General features: G+C 46.5%; 1 protein-coding gene across 10 annotated transcripts in view; it reads left to right on the top strand.

Moving 5' to 3' along the window:
• The window catches only part of TENM4 (teneurin transmembrane protein 4), an 826,321-nt gene that overhangs the window by 618,861 nt on the left and 192,044 nt on the right, over positions 1-15,416 (top strand). For all 10 annotated transcript variants that reach the window (XM_043875712.1, XM_043875709.1, XM_043875667.1 and 7 more), the window contains 2 exons: positions 1,602-1,816; positions 3,464-3,674. In XM_043875712.1, coding sequence (XP_043731647.1) covers positions 1,602-1,816; positions 3,464-3,674 — 426 coding nt within the window. The remainder of the gene's footprint in view (positions 1-1,601; positions 1,817-3,463; positions 3,675-15,416) is intronic.

Raw genomic sequence — 15,416 nt, 5'->3', positions numbered from 1 at the left:
CCACTGTGTCGTGGTTTGCGTGTGTCTGCATTTTCAAGGTAAAAGTCTGGGGCACATTCCTTCCACAAAGGAATTAAATGCAAGCTCTTTCCCATGCTAATGACAGAATACTAGTGGTACTTTTATTGAGAGCGTGCATTTTAACTTTTCTGTTGGCATATTTTTAATTAAAATAACATTTAATGGTTTGAAGCTTAAAACCTGATGTTTCTGCCTAGGAGTTTATAAGGGAATGATAACATATGGAGAAGTTTAACATATAAATTGAATTTTATTATTTAAAACAGTAAAATATTTTATGACTACAACAATGCCCTGCCAAGCTCCATTTCAGCATCAAATGTGCTTTGTAAGGAATCTTACAAAGCTGGGCGGGGGCGGGTCTGGGGGGAGACACTTTAATTTCTTATTCCCCAAATGCTTTTTATAAAAAGTTCCCACAAATGTGTTTTCTTTACAGATGGATTCTTAGTCTTGAAAGTGTCTCTTCCAACATCTGTAGCAACACAACAAACCTTGAAACTAGGATACCCAGGGGGTGCTTCCTGGTGACAAATAAGATGGAGTCCGTTGACTTGGTTTTGGCTTGTTCGTGTCCTAAGGGTGGTCTTCTAATGCTCCTGTTCTCTCCTCCTGCCCCCTGCCAACTCCTTGGAGGGCTGATGTCTGGCAGGCAGTTAGGGTTTATATTTTTCACGTGTGAGTGTGTTTAATTACTATGTAGAGGAAGTTTGATAAGCAGCCTTCCTTCCTGGCACTTGAGGTGCCCCCAGGAAGCTGTCACTCCCCTGATTGGTGACAGAATTGGGCGAGAGATCTTATTCTCGACCAGCCCCCACTCCTGTAGCCTGCAGGGCTGGGGGCCTGGGTTGAAATCCGAGTATGTCAAAAGTTTTGTGCCTAAACTTGAAAAATCTCTCCAGCTTTACCCACCTTCAGCACAATGATACTCATCACCCTATCCCCCAGACAAAGAAGCGTTTTTCAGAAGTGTTTTCTGTGTTCAGTTGTACCCTCTTCCTCATCCCCCCCATCCCTACCCTTGCTCCCAACACAAACCCTCATCCACATGTCTGAGCCCTGGAATTGGGCTCCCAGATCCTAGTGAACTTGAAAAATACCTGACTCCACTCGGGTCATGCTTCCCACTGCTAGGGGAACCATTCTGAGTTGGAAAATTAACACCACCTTATTCCCTCTATCTTTTCTTTTTTAGCATGCATGCTTTTACACACACGCGGGTGCACAGACGCATAAAGTTATTCTCATATGACTGCAAGTGATTATTTTTAGGATCAAAATATATCTTAACAAGCTCTAGAATTATGCAGTAAACAGATGGCCCTTGGGGAGGACCCATTCTGCTTTGGAAGAATCCATATTTTTAGCAGAACAATTTGAGCATCCTTGGGGAAAAAAAAGTTCTGGACATTCTAACTCCTCAATGGGGGAGTCTAGTGCAGGGAGTGGGCTGGCCCTGGAATGTTGCAGAGAAGAGGTGGGAGGCAGAGGAGAGCCCTGCTCCTTCAGATACTCTGATCCCTGGTTTCACTTGTGGCTAACAGTGATGTTTTTGTCTTCCCTTCCCCATGTCTTGGTAGGAAAGCCCAGTAGTTTCTTTCCAGAGGACAGTTTTATAGACTCTGGAGAAATCGACGTGGGGAGACGGGCTTCCCAGAAGATTCCTCCTGGCACTTTCTGGAGATCTCAGGTGTTCATAGACCATCCTGTGCATCTGAAATTCAATGTGTCTCTGGGAAAGGCGGCTCTGGTTGGCATTTATGGCAGAAAAGGCCTTCCTCCTTCACACACACAGGTAACCAGAATGCTATGTACCCTTCTCCTCTCCAGGGGCTCCCACCTCAAATCTTAACCAAAGTCAGGAAACCTGATGCTGAAACCTGGATTCTTGAGCTTGGAGGGAGTTTCACATATTTTATAGTCTATTCATCCATTTGCCCTCTCTCAGACCCTACCTTTCAGGTGAGTAGGGCTGTATCCTTGGAGCTTTTTAAGAGAAAGGAATTCTAGGGAATCTCTCAATAGCCTTTTTACTAGTACCCAGTCTCCTAAGTTAAATTATCCAGGAAATGCAATCTAGAGAACACAGCATGCACATTGGAGTCAAACAGACCTGGGTTTGAATCCTCTCATCATCAGCTGTGTAACCTCAAGCCTGTAACATCCTCTCGGAGCAAGTTTCCTAGTCTGGCAGATGCTGATATCAATGCCCACCACGCAGGGCTGCTGTGAACAGTGGAGAACCACATCTAGAAGACAGCTAGTGCAGGACCTGGCTCAGAATAAAGGTTACTGTCCTTGTCTCTTGCATCCCTTCTCTCCTTCAGGGTTTCACATTTACCCGGACACATGTGCACCAGAAAAACTTTAAAACTCAAGCAGGGTGACTGACACTTTGCCAGTCATGATGGGTGAAGAGCAGACTTGTGTGAGGTCCTCCCGGCCCTGGGCTTGGAGTAACATGAATCACAGGCATCCATCAGACATTCCCTGGCCAAATGTAGTCTTGGTGACACTCAGCAGGTACTTAATTTCTAGGTAAAAGCTAGATAGAGACATTTGCTAAGGATGGAGTTGCAGAAAAGTAGAGAGAGCCTGGACCCCTGATTTCTTTATTTACTGGTCCTGGATTTCCTGTCCCTAGACATTGTCATATGAGACAGGATAAATACCCATTTTTTTTTCTTAAAAGATAAATAGGTAGACAGTTGCTCAGTTTGCTTGCCAGTAGGACTTCACCACCTGCCTGTTGTTAGCACCGCGTGACTGTCTTCCCTTGAGTCTTTCATGCTAGCAGGCTTGGCTCAATTGGAAATTGTATTATTTGACACAGCATGTAATTATTGATGGAGTTTTGTGCAATCCAGTTTAGTTCCCCTAAAACTGCTCCCTGAAACTGGAGCATTGAGAAAGAATCATTGACAAAGGGAAGATAGATATAAATCAAATTTTCCTTTGCACTTGACTGACATTTAAGGCACACCCAGTGCTCCAGGCCCAATCCTAGATCCCCAGGATTCCCTCCTGCCATCACCTGCGTGGAGTTGGAGGAGTTCAGTCATAAAATGGCTGGGTATCTAATCATGTGCCCATCAGAAAAGCATAGCTAAAAAAAAAAAAAAAAAAATAGCATGGCCGTCCTGATTGATGTAGAGGTGTAGACTCAGCCAGAGGAGGACTCTCCACGCCCCAACTTACAGCAAACTGACACTTAAAAATAATCTACTAATTGTGCTGCACTCACCAGCGAATCAGGAGACTCCCACCTTGCAAAATGGAGTCTGGGAAGGACTTAGAGTTGGTCGGTCAACCTCTGCATGGCGCTGGCCTCTTTTGCCTGTTTCAGCTTATGTTCCCCTGCCTCCTCCCTGGGAGAAGCCTGAAGAATTTAGCATGGCGGTGAAGCAGTTCCCCTGCTAATTATGCTCTCTCTGTGCTTCAGTTTGACTTTGTGGAGCTGCTGGATGGAAGGAGGCTCCTGACCCAGGAGGCACGGAGCCTGGAGGGACCCCAGCGCCAGTCTCGGGGAGCCATCCCCCCTTCTAGCCACGAGACCGGCTTCATCCAGTATTTGGATTCAGGAATCTGGCACCTAGCTTTCTATAACGATGGGAAGGAGTCTGAAGTGGTTTCCTTTCTCACTACTGCCATCGGTAAGGAATCTCCGCCACTCTGGGGTATGTGGGGTATTGGCTGTCTGGGTGAGAGGATGCCAGGGTCTTAGGGGTTGAAGCTGACAGCGGGGTGTGTACTGTCCAGGGCTGCAGAGTCCAGCTGGATCCAGCATGAGGCCATCTTAACTGGGCTTGCTGGACAAAGGGTAGGAGTGAGATGCGGGGAAATGAAGGGAGGGAGTGACAGGAGGAGCTGTAAGGCCATGCGGGTGCCCAGCCCTGCTGCCCACCACCTTTCTGTCTGGTCTGTGGCCCGGTGTGTGGACCAGCCGCTTCATTTAAACACCAAAGGGTGAAACTGACAAGGAGACAGGAATTCTTGTCACTTTCCTCCAACACCTGTATCCGTCCTTATAATCTCTCTTGGTTCAAATCACTGATGATTATTTGGATTTTTTTTTTATGTGTGATTTTGCTTGCTTGATTATTTTGCTTTTAGAGCCAATAACCCCTGGCAGATGAGGAAAAAAAAAAAGTAGATAAAGGCTTGGAGAGAGGGTGGGAATAGCCATGCAAAGGGCTGCATAAACAGTGTAATCAGTCAGATGGAGGTTTTGTTGAGAACTGAGATACTGAGATGCCCTGAACTCTGGCGGACAGTGAGCCCCCATGATTTAAGTGAGCTCTCAGCCCCATCATGTCCCTTGCAATGGAAGAGCTCTTGTTCAGAGCGAGCCCCTTGGCTACCCCAAAAGCCTGGGGGTGTCCCAGGAGCCTGGCATCCTGTTTTAAGGCATTTCTCTTCTGTACCCACATGATGCAAAGAATTTGTCTCTTCCTCAAACCACCGTGATGTGATGTAGGATACAGTGGTCTCTGGTTCAGGTCAGAAAACATTTTATCTGAGTTCATATAGAAGCGCACTGACACAGCCTGGAGATAAAAATCCCCTACAGGAAAATAAAACTTCCAGAAGACAAAACTCCGCTAACCAGAACACTTGGTGTTGAATTTTCTGCCTCTGTGTGGTTTTGAGTTCTCCTCAAAGCTCTGTCTCAGTCCTTGGCTGAGAGTCTATCTGATATGGGAAATGGGATTTGAATAAAAACCTCTGAATCTGGTCCTTAGTCCCTAAAACTCTTGCAAGACCCTGGTTCTTCCATCGTAACAGCAGTAGCATTTTCAGGCCATTTTCCTCTTATTTGAAGTTTTGCCCTTAGCATCAAGGCAGTGAATACCTTCCCATTAAATACAGTGAACAATGTGTAAGATTCCACTGTGACTGCAGGCTCAACATTCTACCCTCTTGGCAAAACGAGGGAAGCGGGGCTGTGCTGCGTGAGCCCTGGGGTAAGAAATATGACTTTGTGCTGTCCTTGTTTTCCACGAGTCTGTCCTAGCTGCTGGTCTCTGAGTACCTGGAGGGCAGGGACTTGGACGTGATCTCCTTCCCGCAGCCCACAACACAGCCGACACGGCGCCACTCAGCGCAGGCGGGAGTGGGGGTGGGCTTCCCTCAGGCCCCCATTGGCAGCTGCCGTGTTGTCAGTTTCCCCCGTTAATGCCTTCTTTTGAGGTGGAGTGGAAACTGTGCTCACTTCTGAATCCCTACCACTAATCTGTGTTTCGGCCCTGCACAAATTCCAGCTCCTGTTTCCCTGAGGTTCTGGAATTTGGAGGCTCCAGCCTGGTGGTTAGTGATGACCCAGAGCCTCTCAGCGCTCCATTCCCCGTCATGGGAGAGTCGGTCAGGGTCCTCACCATCAATTAGTCTGACACTCGGCAGGGTCGGCCCAGCTCCAGACCCTGTTTCTTTTCTCTTTCTGGACTCGGTAGCTTCAGATCAGAGACATGATTTTCAAGTCATTAGTGGTCCCTGAGTTACGGCTTCATGGTCTCATAGCCTGATTCCTCTTAGGCACAGCATCATGCTTGCTAAGGTCTCCTACAATCAGGATTCTGTATTTTTAATAACTGAGCACAAATATGAAAGGATATTAATACAAACCCCCAAAGAAAACTACTTTTAATTAGGATGTGCCTCTCAGAGAAATAAAACGTCGTACAGTTAGGTACCTTTGCCAACTCTTGGCTTGTCAGAGCTTGCTGACCTCTTTTGCCATAATTAAAGAGACGGTCCTGCTTTTCCCTCTGGTTCTCCCATTCTCACCTAAATGATGAAATCTATCTTCACCTTCCTTAACCCTGTGATGCCTTTCAGAGCAGATAGGTGGTACCATGCTTCTCAGAGTTTTGTGGAACCACCTGGCGTCTTGTTAAAATGCAGATTCTGCTTCAGTCAGTCTGGGTGGATGTTTAGAGTCTGCCTTTTTTTTTTTTGTTCTGTTCTCAAAATCTTTTTTTTTTTAATTGAAGTATAATTGCTTTACAATGTTGTGTTAGTTTCTACTGTACAACAAAGCGAATGAGCTGCATGTACACATATATCCTCTCCCCCCGCCCCATCCCCTCCCCACCCGTCCGGGTCACCACAGAGCCCCGAGCGGAGCGCCCTGTGTCAATCAGCGGGACCCCGCCAGCTGGCTGTCTTACACGTGGCGGTGTGTGTGTCCGTGCTGCCCTCCCCACACTGTGTCTGCGTGTCCTTTCTCTGTGTCTGCGTCTCTGTTTCTGCTCTGGAAGCAGGTTCGTGTGTGCCAAGTTGTGTCAGTCGTGTCTGACTCTTTGCGACCGTGTGGATTGCCGCCCAGCAGGCTCCTCTGTCCGTAGGGATTCTTCAGGCAAGAATACTGGTGTGGGCTGCCTCGCCCTCCTCTAGGGAATCTCCCTGACGCAAGGATGAAACCCACATCTCTTACGTCTCCTGCATTGGCAAGGAGCATTCCCAGGACATTCCCAGGCAATAGGTTCATCTGCACATTTTTCTAGATTCCACCTATATGCGTTAATATATACTTGCTTTTCTCTTTCTACCTAACCTCACTCTGTATGAGTGAGTTTGGGTCCATCCACATCTCTACAAATGACCCACCTTTGTTCTTTCTGTGGCTGAGTAATATTCCATTGTGTATGTATAGCACATCTTCTTTATCCATTCCTCTGCTGACGGACATTTATATTGCTTCCATGTCCTGCCTGTTGTAAATGGTGCTGCAATAAACATTTGGGGTACAGCGTGCAGTGAGACACTGCTCATCTGTGGCCCACATTTTGAGTAACAAGGGGTTCCAGTGTCTCATGGACGGTGTTCTCAAACATTGTTGTGCAAAGCAATCACCTGGGAAGTGAGTCTAAAACTCAGATTCCTGGGCCTTCCCCTAGTAGGTCTGAGGCAGAGCCCAGGTGATCCTGATTCTGGTGGGCAGTCTGTCAACTTAGCTATGAAAACAAGTACCTCCTGAGCTCTGCTTTCTTTTTTTTTTTTTTTTCTGAGCTCTGCTTTCTATTCCTTCCTTCTCCCACTGACCCATGTTAGCTCTGTGACCGTAGTGTGTCCTGTCACTTCTCTGAGCCTCATCTTCCTTGTCTAGAAAGGGAAATAGTAGTATTGCTTGGCGGCCCCCACTGTGACGATTGGAGAGAGTGAACATAAAGTGCCCAGTCCAGGCTCCCGTGCGTGGAGGTGGTTAACATTCTCCCCCCGCCCCTTTCCCAGTCCACCTTCCTCTCACTGCCTTCCTGACTGGTCTGTCTTCCTTCAAGCTACGGTGATTGTTTAATGAATGCCTTTTCTTACTTTAATACCGAAACAGACTGACTCCGATGTTGCTATTAATCCCTCTCTCCCTGAGAGGCCCTGGCATTGAGTCTCTGCTGTCTGTGGTCGTTACCTGTGGGCCGTGAGTTGTAATTTGTCTTGGCAGCTTAATTAAAAGTTTAGGTCTTGTTTTAGTGAAGTCATTATGGTCCAGTATACAGTTGTAACTCTCAGGTTTGCTTAACACACAGTCTGGAATACGACCCTCCCTTCATTACATGCTGAAATGCAGAGCTAGAATTTAAGAAGATTTGAGATGTCAGAATCCAGAGTATTTATATCTGTTTGTAATTAAGTAGCGGGAGAAATAATTGTGTTTAATTTAACAAATGGCTGTATTGTGTACATTTTTGCTTTTCCCTCATTTAATGCAATCCAGCTGATGATTTTAAATTGGTTTATCTTTCACCTTGAAAAAAATCTAAAAGCACTTTACAAATTGTATATACAAATGTATACACATGGAGACACGCTGTTGACAGAGCGCCCTCTGAACTGGATGTGTTTCTGTCTCTCACACGCACATGCACACAAACCACTGTGACCAAGCAAGTTTTATAATAAGACATGGCAGCTGTTTTCCGAAAGACTGGCCTTTCCCTACACGCAGAGATGGATAATTTGAAGGTAATGTTTCTGCTTCTGTCTGGGTTACCTAACCTTGCTGACCCCAAGTATTGAATGAAGTAGAAGGATTATTTGTTGTTGTTTAGTCGATAAGTTGTGTCCAACTGTTTGCGAACCCATGCACTATAGCCTTCCAGGCTGCTCTGTTCTTGGGATTTCCCAGACAAGAACACTTTCTTCTCCAGGGGATCTTCCTGACCCAGGAATCGAACCCATTTCTGTTGCACCTTCAGCATTGGCAGGCAGATTTTTTACCACTGAGCCACCTGGTAAGCCCAGGGAGATTATACTAGTAGCTATAATTCACCGTCACCATTTACACAGGACTTGAAATACTCTCTTGAAGCCCTGCAGTAACTCCATAAGGTGATTATCTTTATTTTCACCCCCTATTGTAGATGAGGAAGTTTAAAGTCAGGCGTGTTCAGAGGAAAGCTAGGACTTAAATTTGTATCTGTCTCACTCCAAAGCTCATGCTCTTCCTTCTTTAGCCATCTGCCTCTTTTCCCAGGATCAAGCCTCCTTTTTTGGATATTACGCTTCTTTTCTATCTGTTCATTCAGCAGACATTTAGAGAATGCCTCCTGTGTTTTGGGGGACCATGCTTAGCCTTTTTCAGTATGTGAGAAAACCTCATGAGAACTTTAGACAATTTGCATTTTGATCTCATCTTTACAGATGAAGAAATTGAGCCTCGGAGAATTTAATTGACTTGCCCAAAGTTATTAAGGGCAGAGCCAGGATGGAAACTTGGTCTCCAAATCCTGTGTTCTCTCCATGATGCCAGAGTGTCTTACTGTTTGCTCTGATGCTATTAAATATTTTACTTCTATTTGTATTATATGGAATATAATTTCCCCTTTATTAACTCCCCTCCCCTTTATATAACTTTCCCTTTATTATTTATAACTTCCCCTTATTAATATAAGTATGCATCTTAAATCAACACAGGAAGCTTTCTTGAAAAGTCATTAAAAAGACCATGGAAAAAACTCATAACATCCAAAACTTAAAAAATAAAAACACCTCCATAGGCATTGCTTGCAACCCCAAGACATGACAAGTCAGTGTTGCAGTGCTTCAGGTCTCCAGATAGCATCTTATCTTTTAATTTTGGTTGATGCTGAAGCATAAAAGGACAGATCACCCTGACATTGTGACAGTGTGAGCCACGTTGAAAAATAACAGAGGTGCCTAATAGTGGATTAAGAAACCCAGAGAAAAGAAATGAGAATCACTGTTAGACAATATAGACCCTGGTAATTTATGAGAAACATGCCCTGGTCTTCCTAGTCTGAGGACATTCATGCTCATTAAAGAGGAGAGTCCTTTTTGTTCAGGCCCAGGCAGCTGCTGTAAGTTGACCTATTCAGTGTCCAGGGCTAGAAGCAAATGTCGCCCCCACTCCCTCCCTCCCTCCCTCCTCCCTACCTTCCTTCCTTCATCTGACAATGATTGCATTCCCAAAGGATCATGCACTTTCCAAAGGTGGAGATACAGAGAGAGTATGATGTGGTTTCTGGCAAAAGTAGCTCATGGTCTTAACTAAGGCGTTGAAGCATTGACATAGTAAGTGTCTCTACTCCAAGGAAAAGAGAAGGAAGGGTCTGTTTTGGTCAAAGTGCTGTGATGGTTGGAGGAAGACAAGAACATGTCCAGCCAGATGGGTCAGGGAGGTCTGTCTGTGATGGGACCTTAAAGGACGGGTAGAATCCTCACATTTAAAGGAGGGAGGTGGGAGGGGATTGTTGTTGAGGACATTAATCCAGGTAGCAGGAACAGCATGAGCAAAAGAAAGGAAGGCAGAAAATCACGAGCTGGTTGTAAGGAGCCTGCAGTCCTGTCTGACTACAGCAAGGATGCAAGCAAGAAGTGGGTTGTCAGGGAGCACCTTGAGAGCCCCTCTAAGGGAGAATCTCATTATGCAGGTATTGGGTGCTGCTGCAGGCTGTGAGCAAGGGAATGAAATGATTTGAGATGGAGGCTTTAACTTATGGGGCCTAGAACAAGAGCCCATGTGTATCTGGAGCAGAGGAGATTTCCTGGGATTCAGCCTTGTGATTTCATGAGAAGCAAAGCTGGAGGGTGGGGGTGGAGAGGGCGATGAAGGAGGAACCAGGAAGGACAGAAGGACTGTTCAGTGGCACTAGTGGTGTTTTTATTTCCTGTCCCTGCTGCCCATTCCTCTTTATTCCCAGGTGTAAATAGATACTTTCACATGAGCTTCTGCCTTACAAGGGTCATCAAAGTTGGATTCTTCAGGATTTTCCAGAGTCCAGTGGACAGTGCTATTTCCATATCCCTCTTGCTTTGATTGGGTTGGATCACTGTTTGTAAACCTCTGGGTGCATTTTGCAAGGATATGGAGAGAAAAATATCAGACATTATATAGTATAGTTTGTGTAAAAACCTGCACTACTTCACAGAAGAAACTGAGGCACGTTTGAGAAATGATTTTCAGTTTCTCATAAGCTCTTCCCCCTGCTTCCCCACGTCCCCTTCCTCTGAATTACAAGGTATAATACAGCAATGAAGAAGCAAGGTCTCTGGTAATTAATTAACCTTCCTGTAAATGACATTGGCAGAACTTTGTGAAATTACTCCTGAAGACACCTCTTTGGAAAAGTGCCTTGTGAATCCACCTTGCCCTGAGGGCAGTGACTTATTCAGAGCAAAGTGATATAAGTGGAATGAAATTGTCAGCAGGAGGGAGAACTCAAGTCAGCACACTGGAGACAGACCATGGCCAAAACTCTGTGCAGGGGAGAGGAGCTCAGAACACCGGAGCACTTCACCTGCAGACTGGAGACCAGCCCTGCCAGCAGCTGTCCCTGCCCGCTGAAGAGGACAGGACTCGGCTCCCACCGGCCCGCCCCTCACATCTATTTTGTAGATTCTCTAGGGCCTGGGACCTCAACAACAGGAAAAAAGCAAAGGAAGTTCAAGGACAAAGTGTTGCTGTTGTTTAGTCGCTAAGTCATGTCCAACTGTTTCTGACCCCATGGCCTGTAGCCCGCTGGGCACCTCTGTCCGTGAAATTTTCCAGGCAAGAATACTGGAGTAGGTTGCCAGTTCTTTCTCCAGGGGGTCTTCCCAACCCAAGGATCGAACCCACATCTCCTGCATCGGCAGGCGGTTCTTTACCACTGAGCCACCAGGGAAGCCCAAGGACGCAGTCGGTACTCGCAGTAAAGCCTGTCTCTCCATGGGCATTGGAGAAGGAAATGGCAACCCACTCCAGTATCCTTGCCTGGAAAATCTCATGGACAGAGGAGCCTGGTGGGCTGCAGTCCATGGGGTCGCAAAGAGTTGGGCACGACTGAGCGACTAACACTTACACTTACACTCCATGGGCATAGTTAGAAATGAATTTTTTTTTTTTTTTAATTTATTATTTTTTTTTTTATTTTTTTTTTTTCCAGTGGGTTTTGTCATACATTGATATGAATCAGCCATGGATTTACATGTATTAATGTGCAGGCAGCAAGATTTCAGCTAGAGTGATTTTAAGTGTGATTTTTATGTTCTCACGCACACTCTTGGTCTAGGGCATGTCCCTGGGGTAGCACACCAGTACAGCTTGGCATCAGGGACCAGCCTCATCCCGCCCTTGTGCTCTGCCATCCTCAGCTCTGACTGTTGTTTTCATGCTTGCATCTCATGGTCCTGAGATGGCTGCCGCAGCTTCAGAACTCACATCTGCGTGTCAGCCAGGAAAAAGAAAAAAAGGGGAAGGAGTGAGGGAAGTCAGGTTCTCCCTAAAACCCTTCGCTTACATTCCCTTGACGGAGCTGTGGCACACTCAGAGATGTAAGGAGGTCTGAGGAAGTGAATGTTTTTACTTGCCACCTGGACACTCTAAACAAAATTAGAGTTCTTGCAGGAAGAGAAGAAATGAACATGGGGCCATCCATGTCTGCCACAGGCTTCGCTGAGTCTGTTTGGCTCAAAAAGTCCTCACCGACTGCCCCTTACTGTGTGCCAGCCCCAGGCCCGGGCATTTAGGTGCAGCCATGAAGCAGACATGGCACTTGCCCTTGACATCCTCACAGGCTAGTAAGGGAGGCTAAGTGAGGCTGAGCGGAAGGAGAAGCTGCCTACATATTGGGTTGGCCAAAAAGTTCTTTCAAGTTTTTCTGGAAGCTGTTATGGAAAACCCAAATGAACTTTTCGGCCAACCTAGTACCTGAGGAGCAGGGAAGAAGACTTGGTTCAGTCTCTTTACAGCATCCTAGGCGGCAAGGACTTTTTTTTTTATTAAAAAGAGCTTCAGAGCCCTTGGCATGATGCCTTCAGCAGGCTGGCTAGGAGGTCCAGAGCGGTTACAGGCAGGTCTGGACACTGCATCTGTTCATGTTCTCATTTGACCAGTGTTTGCTGATTTGTCTTTTTACATGCCGTGTCCTGAGCAGGCGTTGGTGTCCCTGGTATATTAAATAGCCGTGCTTTTTACCCTCTGGAGTTTACAGATCTGCTTGAGACCGTGTGATGTAGACTCTTAAATTTAATTCCAATCATCCAATATACATCTAGATATATAATTTGTTTTTGTTTAGTCGCCAAGTCATGTTCAACTCCTTGTGACCCCACGGACTGTAGCCCACCAGGTTCCTCTGCCCATGGGGTTTCCCAGGCAAGAATACTGGAGTGGGTTTCCACTTGTAAATGGTAAATATTCACTGTGGTAAAGAAGAGAAGAGGGTGTTCTAGGGAAATAAATAAGGGACCTCATTGCAATGGCTGGAGCAGGGGTGGAAAGTTGTTGTTTAGATAAAGGTGTGGGGAGAAAATAGACCTAGCAGAGGGGAAAGCATGTGCAGAGGCCCTGGGACAGACACCAGCTGGGAGTTCAAGGACCTGTGATATGGTCACACGTGGAATGTGGATCAGAGGGCTGAGGGGTACCAGGTAAACCTGGAGAGATACTAGCAGCCAGGCTGTGTGGGCTTTAACACAGCACGTGAAGTTCCATTTTGTTGTGTATTTTAATTGATCCTAATGGTAGCGGGAAACCATTGTGGAATTTTGAGCTGGAGTGACCTAGTTTGATCTACATACTGGAAAGTTTCTCAAACTGTAAAACTGGGACTCCAGTTAGGAGGCTGTGTCCGAGATCTCAGCAGGGGCTTGGGCTGGTCTGGGCCAGGACTGAGGGCCTTGGAGATAAAGATAAATGAATCCTTTTGAGTTGTTTACCTGCTCTTAGAGATTATTGGCAGACCCCAGCTGGTAGGAAACTGTCTCCTAAGAGAAAAGATTAAGGCAAGAAGAGAAAAGGGTTAAAGAATGGTCCGTTTTAGGAATGGACAGCCAGGAGAGCCAACCAGTCCATCCTAAAGGAAATCAGTCCTGAATATTCATCGGAAGGACTGATGCTGAAGCTGAAACTCCAACACTTTGGCCACCTGATGCGTATAGCCACCTCATTGGAAAAGACCCTGATTCTGGGAGAGATCGAGGGAAGAAGGAGGAGGGGATGAAATGGTTGGATGGCATCACAGATTCAACGGACATGAATTTGAGCAAGCTCCAGAAGCTGGTGATGGACAGGGAAGCCTGGTGTGCTGCAGTCCATGGGGTCACAGAGAGTCAGTCATGACTTAGCCACTGAACAACAACAACAGTTTAGGAGTGAAGACAGGCAGCTGAGGAAAAGTGACTGGGAGAAACACTGCAGCGAGGGTCAACAGAAAGAACTTAGATATTTCCAGGCTCCTGCATGTCAGCATTGCAGCCTTCTTCTTCCACCCAGAATCTCCATTTCACTTTTGGTTTACGCTTCTACCACTTTGGGATACATCTGGCGGGAGCCTCCACAAACCTCTTCTTTATCTAAATCATACTTTTAAAGGTTAGAAAACCAAGGCTTAGAGAAGTCACACGACTTGTCCCGGGTCACACAGCCACCAAGGGGCCGAGCCAAGACTGTAACAACAGCATTCTGTTGACTGAGCCCTGACTCTGTGCCAGGAGCTATACCGGATGCAGTTTCTGTTCCCAAACACCCTGGAAGTTAGAGGACGTGCGTTTCCACGTTACAGATAGAGAAACCACAGCTCAGAGATCTGAAGCTGTTTGCCGAGATCTCGTAAGTAGGAAATAGAGCTGGGTTAGCAACCCAGAGCCTGTGCTCTTTCTCTTACATTTTAGCCACCTGGTTTCTGGCGTGCAATGACGTCTGTGTGTGCCCTTATCCACTCTCACAGTCAGAGAACCATCAAGGTAGCTGGGTCTTAGAGATCATGGCCTTCGCCTCTCCTAGGCCCACAGGGTGCCCGCAGTGGGCTCACTGCCCGAGGCTACAGGGTTCTCATCTCCCTGGTCCTGAAAAACATCCTGATACTGTGCTCACTCCTGCTGAGGGAACCCCACTCCCACCCCCATTCAGGTGGGGTTTCTGATAGAAAATATTTTAGCAGCAATGGTTTAATTTTTGTATAACAGATGATTAATTTCTGTGTTCTGAGAGCTCTCCTTTCCCTCATTTGATGAAGGCAGCTGCTCCTCCCCATATTGCCAGCTAGCTTTACCATTACAGAGCAGTAGCCTTAAGACGGTTCTCACACCTGGTACCCTTTTCTTGCACTTTTCGGAAATGCTGATAGGTGGGACATGATTAAATGCGTGGCCTCCTGTTCTGTGGCACCCTCTGAGGAATAGCCCCCAACCAGGTCGGCTGGACTTGGCATTGGTGTTAGATAGCTGCGGTTGTCGCTATGGCTGGAGAGATGGTGTGGTCCAGAGAAAGGGCAGAGGCTTCGGAGTGGAACAGACCTGGGTTTGAGTTCTGGCTGCACTCTTTGTGAGCTGTCAGATGCTGGGTACATCTGAGCCTCACGTGTTGTTAGTAATAAAACCCACTTTAAAGAGTCTGATGATGACATGAAGCCGGGTGATTCATGACAAGTTCTCAGCACATTTTTAAGTGTCTCTTAATTATTCAACGTTTGCTGAACTTCAACGTGGTTAAGTGCTGGAGACTCATCAGTGAATAAAATAGAAGCTTTACCCTCGAAGAGCCTGTGGTCCCCTGGGAGACCTGACCCTCTCAAATAATTCCAACAGAATGTGGTCTGTGCCCACAGAGAGGTCTGGGCGAGCGCCCATGGGAGCAGAGAGGCAGGCAGCTACCTCTGCCAGGGGTGCAGGAGGAAGTTGGAGGCATAAAGGACATACTGTGAGAAAAGTACTTAGAGAGCTGGAAGGCAGTGTACAAATACTCAGTAATTTACCACCTTAGGGCTAGAGCAGAAGTGAGAACCAGAAAGGAACTCTGAAGAGTTACTCAAGAATAATAATAGTAAAGGAGAAATAGTAGCCATCTCTGCTCAGTGACAGATGTGGTCACTGTGCGCCCAGCAGAAAACGACCACTATTAGCCTTTAGAGACGAGAAGAGAGAGCCTTTGAGCAGTGACTCAGGGCACGAAGCCAGGT

Source organism: Cervus elaphus, chromosome 2 (genome assembly GCF_910594005.1).
Source record: "Cervus elaphus chromosome 2, mCerEla1.1, whole genome shotgun sequence".
Lineage (NCBI taxonomy): Eukaryota > Metazoa > Chordata > Mammalia > Artiodactyla > Cervidae > Cervus > Cervus elaphus.
The sequence above is the reverse complement of the archived record's forward strand: the minus strand, read 5'-3'. Positions and strand labels throughout refer to the sequence as shown.